Consider the following 12,285-nt stretch of genomic DNA (forward strand, 5'->3'; position numbering starts at 1 on the left):
CCTAAACAATAGATGATTTACCAATGAACAATAATATGACACTATCAAGAGCATGATTGATACCAAACGGTATGGCCTCTAATAACGATGATTAACCACTGAACAATGATACAATAGAATGAAATTATCAAAAATTTAATATCAGCTATGAAATTCATAAACTCGCTGAATCACCAACTGGAACTTAAAAACTGCAGCCTACCACCAACGGTTATCTCTGAATGAAACTATCGAAAGAAGTGGGAAATTTTCATCCAGTCCAAATACCTCAAGTTCGAATAGGTGAAAACGTAGTCTCGTATTTCCATAACTTTCAGAATTTAATAAACTAGCCAATAAATAATCCCTTATAAGAAGTAAGGACCAAATGTGTCAAATATATCATATATGTGGAAAATTAACCATTAACCCCACCAGAAGTCATAAAAGGCAAGTTCGGCAGCAGTGCCCAAGCTTTCTCAAGAAAGGCACGCTGCTATACTCGGCTCAAAAAGTCATTATGGAAGTGCAGAAAATAATGGAGAGAAAAGAAGATGAAACACAAAATTGATGGGAAATTTTATCAGCAGCAACAATTGTCATTTAGACTGTGTACGTCCACAATAAACACTAACCCCAATCTAGGCCAAATGCATCCAGGAATGGAGAATAGGATGCATAAGTACTGCACAATATGCCCATTATTATTCCATGTTACTATGGTCATTGTACTTTAGCAGAAAACCTATCTACATGGCGATATTTGCACACAGATAACCAAAAAGCTGCGAATGAAGACTGTCTTGCTGTAATTAAAGCAAGCTCTGATTTTTCCTTTCTCAAAAATGTGTCAGTATATGCAATAAAAGGAGGCCTGCCCTTGAATATTATAATTGTTGCACAAATAATTATGTACAAAGGAAAGAAAACTTGCATGCCTGTAAGAGAAGAGGATCAAGAGCTACTAATTAAAAGGATACATCACGAAAATGAGGGCCCTGTTTTCAGATGATTCAAGAGCTCTTAATTGGATGCCCAAGTTATCATTGTCTTAACTCCGTATAGTTGATATATATGCAACAATTTAATTATAAATCATTTTTTATTAAAAAATAAGTGCAATTTAGCGTGAATAAATTAGGCCCGTTATAATGACAGAGCCAATAGGGAGCACAACATTTGTACCCCTGCTCGCTTAAGATAGATAGAATTCAAATCATTGGCTCATACCGAGAATTAGAAGTGCTTTAAGGCTTAGTATTCTCAATTGGAAAATAAAATCAACAAGTAAAAGAGTACAAATCACAAATGTATAAGCATTGAATTATATACAAGATCGATAACTTTCTGCAAAATGAGCTTAACATTAGAACTCTGACTAGCAAAATCTCCTTGAGTCTTTATCACTAGAAGTTCAATGCGACCAAATATTGAAAATATTGTAATATGCTCCAGACCAAACTGCGAGTAGCAAGTCAAAACAATCTAAATTGGTGCAAACAATTTTACATGTACAAATTTGGCGATTCGTGTAAAGAACATATGATGTGACTCACATGAACAACTTTGTGAAGCCTGTTGATGCTGCTAATTAAAACTCCAACGAAGACACACATAAGTAAATATTAAAACCATATTACAGATTGAAAATCAAAGCATGTTCAACAGTGTCACATTTTGATTTGACTGGATATTTTAAATTCTGGCAGTATGACGGAGTGTTTAGGTACATTATTCGATATATTACCATGACAAACCATAGATTCATCTACAGAGTTCATTAGCCTGAAGGTCTGAAAAGCCATCTCTGAATGAAGTTCTATGCATGCCGTAGCCATCTGCAAAAGCATGATTCCTTAGATACCACTATAAAGTTAAAAATATATATTTCAGAAGTAAAACCAATACCAATCATAACAGGGAAAAGGAATAAACCGGAAAACTGAAAAATAAAATAAAATAAAAAAGGACTTAATCAGGAAAACGGGACTCCAAAAACTAGAAAAATATGTTAAGAAATTGTTATTTTTTAATCTGAAGGTTACAATATTGCAAAGAGAGAGGGTGGAGAAATGAGAGTATGGTTTGAAATTTATCATCAGAAATAAATTTTATTTAGAACCTCGAGACTACTTCCCTTGACTTCGGAAGACTTCCATTGTACCCTACACACCTCAAGACCTGAAAATGGAGTACATCTCAAGGCTCAAGCTTAAATGCCAACTCCTCTTTACATCATTCTTGAGTTTATCACTACTCGTAAAATACAAGACAAAAACTTAAAGATCAGATTTTTCAAATGGATAAATCTAAGGATTTAAATTTTGGTGAAGCCCAACTATAACAAGTACTAATCATATCATGAGTACCAAGCACATGGTGCTAACTTTAGCCATATGAGGCCGCCTTTAACCTGCCTGCATTAATGGATTTCTTGCCCATTCATCTCAAAACTTTCTAGGCTGACTTATATACATCTTCCTCTATATTGCCATTTATAAATGTTGTCTTTATTTTCATTTGATATAAAGACCAACCAAAATAAGATGGAACTAGAGAAGTCGTCTCACAATAATCAAGCTTCTCTTTTTGAGAGGGCAGAAAAATTGGTCTTTTACCTTTCTACACTCCCATACAATGCATGCCTCACCTTGTACAACAATTAGTTATTGACTTTCCAATAAGCCTTGGAAAATCACCCAAAGCATCAATCAATATAATGATATTAAACTCATCTGTCATGGCATCTTATCACACTTGTTTGAATTTGCCTCTCTAGAAGAATTTGCCTCTTCTACTTGGCTTGGATGGTTTTGCATGCCCTGACCCTCTTTCTTTCTTTTTATCTGTAGACAAATTTCTGGTTATATATGCCTTTTGAGGTACATTTTGACATTAAAAAGTACCTCTTAAGTATAGAATTTAATTTCTTGAAATAATTAGATTCTCATCTTTGGGTGTTGGATTTTAATTCCTATTGCAATTCTTTGGAGAATCTCAAACTTTGCAATTATTTTGTGCCTTGACCATTTTAAATCTAAGATGCATGAATCAGAATGTCCTCTCAAACTTAAGCGTTCTCAGATGCATTTCAGCATGGAGAAATTTGTGGACTTAGAACAATCTCCTTTAAATTTATGATTTCTCTTGGTACTTGCAGACTTACGCTCATGGGTGTCGATTGCCTTGTGATCAGAGGGTTTCCACGACTTAGTCATTTATTCAATTTTACACATTCTGAACCAAACACTTCTATGTCCCCTTTTCTATTAGTGCTCATCAGCTATAGGACAGTCTTGCCAAAATAGACTTACACAAATTTGCAATACTTAATCAGGAAAAGTTTCAGAATCAAAACCTTGAAAAAAAGGCAGGGGAACTATTCTGCTCCAAACTTAGCCAAAATCACCAGTTCTCACCTTGAACACACGGAACTTCGAGAGACTGACACCAAAACCAACAAGTGAACAAAAAGATAGGGGGTTCCGATTTGCTATCGATGATGTGTGAAAAGGTCACAACAGGTGTCAATAGTAAAGTCAGCCTGGTCATGGTTTAATAATTACCAGTAGCATGTACGGATGGCCGACTAGGATTTTCCAAATTATTAAGTGTATTTTGCTTCTACTTGTTTAGCCCTAGTTGGCCCCCGATCAATTTATCTTAAATGCTTTTATTTGTCTTTATTTGAGTTGGCCTCCTTCTGGGGATGTGATTTGTGGTATAAAGCCCTAATCTCAGACAAGGCATGACAGCTCACCCTTCCCAAGATTGCTTGTCCACAAACAAGTTTTAGGAGACTTGTAACCTTGAGATCCTCATTGCAATATAAGTAGCTTCTGTTGCACAACTATGATATTAAGTTGGTATTTGAAAATTTGAAAGCATTGTAATTTTAAGACAACTTTTCTCTAATCTTCCTTTTCTCATCATTGTAAATGTATAGGACCGATTGGGTTAATCGTAACACAAAGTCATGAATATCTATTTCTGTTGAACTCAAGAAGAAAAATATATACTAAGATTAAATTAGAAGTATGACACACATCTATGGCTTTAAACCCAATGTTTTTAACTGAAGTGAATATATATTTTTTGGTTCATTTTTGTTATTCGCATCCTGTTGACAGCTTTACTAGCGTGGGGTGACATAAGAAAGGTTAGTTGTTTGGAATCATAATGAACAGAGAAAAAAAGGCAGATAAATGGATAATGATAAGGTTCCCCAGAAGGCATGTATCACAGACACTAGCTTTAACATTTGTGGTGGTGACAGGAGAGATTTATCTTGCCCTATAAAAAAAATTATGTCCCAAAAATCTGGACAATACAAGGAATGCAAACAGAATGAGATACATACTGTGACACTGAGGAAAAATGAGATAGGATGAAATATATACAGTGATATTCTGTAAAGAGAGACCAAGCCTGCATTTTAGCATGAAGAGATCATAGAGATGATATTGTTGATACAAGTCTCTGTGTTATGTGGTGTGTTATCGATGCTTACTTCTTTGGGGTTATGATGATATGAATAAGTATCCATCTGGACTTCCTTCCCCATATGTTGCTTGCTCTTATTGTATCCTCTGGGGTATAAATTGACTATGTAAGATAAATTTGGATACAGTTCTCTGGACAATTGTTTTCCTATTTCTCTTGCAAACATTAGTAGGGTGAATGAAAAGGCAGTAGGCAATTAGGGAAAGATGAATGGAAAGTGGGTGGTATCTACAAGGACCATTCAGCAGATCAGAAGGTGTATATTCGAAAACATGACAAACACCAAAGGAAAGTCTTAATGGCAAAAGGCTTCGCTACCAAATTCAAGCCAGCAACTCGTACATCCAATGCGGATGTGCAGCTGGATGCGGTTCTGATGTGGTTTGCATCAAATGCATCCAGAGTGCATATGGGTGCCATAAGCACTTTTTCACTTAAAAAAAAAGTTTAAAGTGTTTTTAAATATTGTTTTCCATAAAACCCCAAAACGGCCTTTTATGGGGATCTTGCTAGACTTACTATCAAAATATTTTTAGTAAGTCACCCAGTCGAAACCACCCATCATCTTCTATCATCGAGATCACTCCTCAACTATCATATTTTTTATTCCAATATTGTTAGGTCATTTTTGTAAGTTGGGTGCACTATTGGTTATAATTTAATTATATTTACTAAGGTCACTATTTTAATTGAAATTGGTTAATGGACACCTTAGTGCTATAGCTCGTTGGTATTAGGATGAAAAGTTTTAAAACATGGGCACATGAAACATGAACCTTGTGTATCAGGATACTACTTTATCAATGAAAAGGTTGCTTTTGGAACAATGGGGGAGTTTAACTAATAAAGTGACTTTATTATTTGTCAACTTTAAATTTTAACATAAATTTGCTTTATGAGAAATGAAGTCTTTTAAGTGAAAGGTGTAACCAATAAGCTACATGGTGTTTGGTGTGAAGAACACGCTTTGGCTATAAAATATTATAAAAGTGCATTCCTTGCATGAAGTCGATTCATTCTATTGTGTTTATGTTTATACAAATTGAGAGAGTTCAAGGGTTTGGCATTGGGGTTTGAGCAATTGGGAAATTCCTCCCGTTGGTTATGCACTTTGAGTTGGCTTTCATTGCCAATGAATTGTGTTTTCTGATTTCATATCTGTTGTAAGTAATTCTAGAACTTTGCAAGGAATTTCGTTGAAAGATTGTGAACATATACAGTTGATGTTAGCAATTCTGGAGCAGCTGCCTGAGCTGGCTACTAATCTGCTGTTACAGAACATTTTTTATTGTATTATTGCAGCATTGTAAATGCACCGGTAAACTTAGTAGCAGACTGTTATTTTAATTTCAGACTTCTGATCTGATTGCTATGATAGGTCAATATCAGCGATCAAAATGCAATAATAATGTTTGAACTTGATAAGGAATTTCTGAATATGACATTTGACTTTGATCTGATTCCGAATGCAGAGATGGAACAATTTATTGTTTTCAATGGTGCTATCTCTTGCATCCTCAATCGGATATATATAATCCAATGGACGAGTAGACATGCCTATTCAAATGATGAGACATGATGGTTTATTATCATTTGTTTCCAAGAGGCACGATTATAACTGGTTGTTTTCTAGTTCACTATAAACTTATTTATAGTTAACTATAAACTAACACAGGTCTCATTAGTGTTTACTTTGTATTAACAAGATCAGATCAATCATTAAGGTAAACATAAATACAACCAATGCTAGATCGATATATAAGAGATAAACGAATGTTTCATACTTGTCAACAAGGTGATCAGTCAGATCGCTGAAGGAAGGACAGTCAATTTGGATCACGAATATAATTATGTACGTATACATGTATAACAGTTCACAAAGTGAACTGTTATACATGGTTATCAGTTCCACATTCTTCAAGGCTGACCGACACTATCACATTTAACACTCCCTCATAGCTAGGGAAGACAACAGAGTTTTAACTATCAAGTCAGCGTGATAGTTGACTTCACCTTACAATGTTGAATACAAGTGTACATTATCAAAAAGATCGCAACTTTCAGTACTATGCATAGGTGAGGCCCATGGAGTCATATGACAAAAGAGTTTACACATTAAACATCTTATAAATATATAATAGTACAAAATAACAAATTTTGAGATTTAGTATCAATGAATTACATTTCAACCATACCAAGTTTCTTTATGAGGTGCTCCACTTTAACTCTGGAAAGAAGCTTAGTAAGGATACTTGTAGTTTGATCATTTGTACAAATATATTCCAACTAAACTGCTTTCCTTTCAACCATATCCCTCACATAGTGATAAGGAATCTCTATATGCTTGGATCAATCATGGAAAACAGGATTAACTAGGAGCTTGATGCAACTTTGATTGTCACAATGAATAGTAGTAAGTTTCAAGAACTTTCCAAACAATCCCACAATCAATCTTCGAAGCCATAGAGCTTCTCTAGCTCCCATTGCGGCTGCAATGTATTCAGCTTTAGTATAAAACATTAGCTTTGCAGCTTCCACAATGGTTTTGTTTTTTCTCTCAGCTACCCCATTTTGTTGAGGATTATAGGGTACATTGAACTCCCTCTTAATCCCGGCATTAATACAAAATTCTCTAAAGATTTTGGAAGTGAATTCTTTCCCATTGTCAATTCTCATGGTTTTAACTTTCTTTCCATATGAGTTTTCTGTTAGGGCCTTGAATTCTTTGAATTTCTTAAGGATCTCTTGTGACTCTTTGCATTTCAGGAAGTAGAGTCGAGTCTTTCTGGAGAAGTCATCCACAAAAATTACATAGTATAGAGACCCTCCCATTGATGAAGTTGACATAGGTCCACATTAATTTGAGTGGACTAATTCCAATACATTTTCAGTTTTGCTTCAACTATTTTGGAAGGATCCTTTAGTGTTCTTCCCTAATGCACACCCCTTACATGTTCCATTATGGATTGCGTTTAGTTTGGGAAGTCCTGTTACTAATTTTTCTATGGATGTTAGGGCTCGAAAATGTATATGCCCTAATCAGCTATGCCAGATTTGATTGGAGTCATGGTTTTCATTAATGAGTGCTTGTTTTGACTCAGTGCAGAGTTTGTATAGATATCCATGTCTTGCACCTATTGTTTTAGCCTTCTTAAAAGTAGCATTCTTTGGCCATGCCAAGACTTTTCCATTCATGGAAGTGACTCTATATCCATTATCTTCTAGGGAAGATATAGATACTAGGTTTCTTTTAATTCCTAGTACAAATAATACATCTTGTAGTTGGATAGTAATGCCAGAATCTAATTTGATGTTACAAGTCCCCACTCCTTTTATAGGATGTGCAAAGTCATCTCCAATAGTTACCTCTTTCTCAATTTCTTCAACCATAGTATCTAGATGTTCTCGAAATCCAATGATATGTCTAGATGACCCACTATCAATCACCCAAGTATTGACTTTATTTGATACATGACTTGATAGTGCTGAATAGAATACAAACTTCTCAGGATCTTCTTCTCTATTTGTTTTCCTAACCATAGCATAGGATGCTTGTTTCTTAAGTATGTCAGGGCATTTGGCAACATAATGTTCATATTCATCACATCTAAAACACTAGACTTGGGAAGCATCTCTCCTTTCCTTGCCCTTTCCATGAAAAATTTTCTTCCTTTTGAAGTTCTTCTTTCCTTTCTTATGATGTTTGGTATTCAGAACATCAAGGTCCTCGTTTATGGATTTTTGTTTGATTCCTTTTGGTAACTGCCTTGCTTCTTCTTGTAGACAGTCAAACCTTAGGTAGTCCAACTTCGGGAGTTATGACCTTGCACTTATGCCTTGCTTGAATGATCCCATGAGTTTGGTAATCTACTTAGAGCTATAAGGGAAAATTCTTGGATTTCTATCTCATGCCCAATGTTTGTGATAGTTGATCCCTCAGTTCTATTATTCTCATGAAGTAGGCAATCATAGATTCTCCTTTATTCATACTTATGTGATTCAGTTGTGTTTTGAGTACAAGGGTTTCGCCTGTATTATTTATCTCAAAGACACTCTCTAAAGATTTTAACATGAGGTATGTTGTCGTTTGCTTTGCCGGTATTGGTACTATGTGGTCTCTCATAGAATTCACTATTAGTTTCATAGCTTTCTTGTTATTTTCAATCCATTCGGATTTTTCTGGCACATCTTCAAGTTTCGTCCTTTTATCTTTACATATGAATCCACTCTGTGCTCATCTAATATCATCATGATTCTTAATTTCCACTCTTGAAGTTGTTGGCTCCCTCAATGGGATTCTCAAATCTAAGTGGATTTTTCATTTTCATTGTGAATGGTGGAAGTGTGACAAGAATTTTATCAATGTAGGTAGTCTAATTTCTCAAGTTTATCTTTGATCTTCCTAACTTGGCTCTGATACCATATAAATGCATTGGTAAACTTAGTAGAAGACTATTATTTTAATTTCAGACTTCTGATTTGATTGCTATGACAAGTAGATATCAGGGATCACAATGCAATAATAATGATTGAACTTGATAAGGAATTTCTGAATATGATATTTGACTTTGATCTTATATCTGAATGCAGAGATAGAACGATTTATTGTTTTCAATGATGCTATCTCTTGCATCCTCAATCGGATATATATAATCTTACGGATGAGTTCTTATATAATCGGATATAATCGTGATTTCTGAATATATAACATTTATGTCAACCATGTCTCTTATGTAATGGTAAGGAGTCTCGACGTGCTTTGATCGATTGTGGTAGACAAGATTAGCAAAAAGTTTGATGCAGCTCTAGTTATCACAATGAATCACTATGGGACTTAGTTGCTTTCCAAAGAGTCCAAATAACAGCTTTCCTAGCCATACTGCTTCGCAAGCTCCCATGGAGGCTGCCATATATTCAGCTTCGATGGAACTCAAGGCAACTGTTGGTAGTTTTCTATTGAACCAAGATATCATTGTTGATTCAAGACTAAGGCAACATCCTGTAGTACTCTTGTGATTTATGGAACAACTAGCTCAATCAAAATCAATATATCCTTCAAGTTTAATCTCAACATTTTTGTACTTCAAACCAAGACCAATAGTGCCACGTAGATATCTCAAGATATGTTTAGTAGCCATCAAATGAATCTTCTTTGGTTCACACATGAAATGACTTAAAACATTGGTGGCATAGCACATATTAGACCTAGTATTTACTAGATACATAAGTGATCCAATGATCTGTTTGTAGAGAGTGGGGTCAAAAGACTTGAGTTCACAGCTTCTTTTTTTAATTTGTGTAGATTTGTTTCCATCGGAGTTGCTATACAGGTTTGTTGTCCATCATCCCAAATCTAGTCAAGATGTCATGTGTGTACTTCCCTTGATTTAGAGAAATATGATCTTTCTTTTGACATACTTCTAGACCCTAAAAATACTATAGTAGGCCTAGAGCCTTCATTTCAAATTCAGCTATAAGATCTTGTTTGCATCTTTCAATTAAGTGATCTTCACTTGTTATGAATAGGTCATCAACATATAAAACAAGTATTAACTTCGAAAAATATGATCTTTCTTTTGACATAATTCTAGACCCAAAAAGTAGTGTAGTAGGCCTTGATCCTTCATTTCAAGTTCAGCTATAAGATCTTGTTTGCATCTTTCAATTAAGTGATCTTCACCTATTATCAATAGGTCATCAACATATAAAACAAGTATTAACATGTCACCATTAAATATTTTGAAATATATTTTAGTATCAACTTTATATTTGGAGTATCCTAGTTTGGAGAGGTAGCTATCCTTTCATACCAAGCTCGTGGTGCTTGTTTGAGGCCATAAAGAGCTTTCTTTAGTCTACATATATATAGATTCTTATCTTTTATAACAAAGCCTTCAAGTTGTTCGATATATACTTCTTTAATAATGACACCATTCAGAAATGCGGTCTTGACATCCGAGGTATATTCCATCCTTTGGATGCTACAATTGCAATAATTGTCCTTAGTGCAGTGTATCGAGCAACTAGAGCAAAGGTTTCTTCATAAGCAATACCTACCTCTTGGGAGAAACCTCGAGCAAGATTTGTTTTTCAATACTACCATCTAAAGCATATTTAATTTTGTATAACCAATTTGATGAAACAACTAATTTGTCTTTTGGCCTAGGTACAATATCCCAAATATCATTTTGTAATATGGATTGGTATTCTTCGACCATAGCATATTTTCCATAGTTACACCGCCCTACGAGACAAGGGACAGTGGGACGAGGGGGCAAGTTTCTGAGACGGGGGGATAGAGGGGCCTTGATTTGGGGACGGCAGGGGACAGCAGGGAATGGGGGGTGGCAAGGGGAGTAGGATGTATATACTATACATATGGTACTTAAAATGCTCATTATGAAAAGATGTACTACAATCATACAATATAAGATATAAAGATGTAAAAAACTTAAACATTGAAGTTTTGAACTAGAATGTCATGATTCACAATTAAATGACAAACAATAAACATTGAACATGAACAAATGAAAGTGTCAAATTATATAATTTTAAATTTATAACATATATCAGTCTTCAGATATAGAAATGCAAATGTGAATAAAATAAAGAATAGAAGGCTTTTGAACAAAGGAGAAGGAAGGAATGGGCCCCACATCCCATTATAACAAAAATAGAACCAAAAAATATTAAAATAATGTCTTTTTTTTTTAAATTTAATGTCCCGCATCTTGTTGCCGCAAGAGACATCCCGGCATCCCCCTCGCATCCCCCTGCGTCCCCCTGCACCCACAGGGGACACGGAGACGTCTCACCGTCTCCAAAGGAGGTGGCGCTCTAAGTGGCACTGCCGGAAACATCGAGACGTCTTCCCCTCGTCCCAATGCATCCTTGTCTCCAGTGTGGCCCAATTTTTTTTTTAGGGGGGGCGGGGGGACACGTCCCCGTGTTACACTGATATTTCCATGCTTGACAAGACAGCACTTCTTCAATAGTTGATGGTTTAGATTTTGTAAGCTCAATTACTAGTGCATTGTAACAAGATTTATTTATGATTTTCTTGCTTTCTCTAGATATTTTATCTGGTTTAACTTTATTTTCTTCAATCATTTTCCTTGCCCATAAAGACCTTTTCTTGATATTAGGGATGTCTCCCTCTGATTTTCAATTTGCAGATTTTCATCTAACTTTGTGATGGGCTCATCTTCTATACTAGTGGATAGTTTTAAGGCAATGTTTTCTTCAAATTTGACATCTCTACTGATTTCAACTGTTCTCTACCAAGGTATATAGAGTCTATACCCTTTGGTGTTTTCACTGTACCCAACAAATATTCCTCCTCCCCGGATGGTTCTAACTTGGTTCTCTTTTCTTTAAGTGTGTGAATGTAAACGAGGCAACCAAATATTCTGAGATGACTTAGGTCAAGTTTAATTCCAATAAAGACTTCTTCAAGAGTTATGTTTTCTAGAATTGAGTGTGGGCATCTATTTTGAATATATACAACAGTATTAGTGGCTTCCGCCCAGAATGAGAAGTGTAAATTTTGATCATGCAACATGGCTTTTGATGCTTCAACAATGGTTCTATTTTTTCTTTCTGCCACCCCATTTTGTTGAGGATTATAAGGTACAATATACTCCCTCTTAATCCCAACAGAGGTGCAAAAGTCTTTGAAATTTTCAAAGGTATATTCACCCCTATTGTCTAATCTTAGAGTTTTTATTCTTTTTGACGTTTGATTTTCCACAATTGCTTTGAACTCTTTAAATTTTAATAGAACCTCATTTGATTCTTTGACCT

At 35.2% G+C, this 12,285-nt stretch overlaps 1 protein-coding gene across 2 annotated transcripts in view; it reads right to left on the reverse strand.

Moving 5' to 3' along the window:
- Nucleotides 1-1,288: 1,288 nt before the first annotated feature.
- The window catches only part of EMB2423 (telomere length regulation TEL2 family protein), an 88,586-nt gene continuing 77,589 nt past the window's right edge, over nt 1,289-12,285 (reverse strand). For both annotated transcript variants that reach the window (XM_089799120.1, XM_089799121.1), the window contains exon 13: nt 1,289-1,817. In XM_089799120.1, coding sequence (XP_089655246.1) covers nt 1,650-1,817 — 168 coding nt within the window. In that variant the 3' untranslated portion in view covers nt 1,289-1,649. The remainder of the gene's footprint in view (nt 1,818-12,285) is intronic.

This window comes from Cupressus sempervirens, chromosome 9 (assembly GCF_028749045.1).
Source record: "Cupressus sempervirens isolate cs-2001-9-10 chromosome 9, ASM2874904v1, whole genome shotgun sequence".
In the NCBI taxonomy this organism is placed as follows: Eukaryota; Viridiplantae; Streptophyta; class Pinopsida; order Cupressales; family Cupressaceae; genus Cupressus; species Cupressus sempervirens.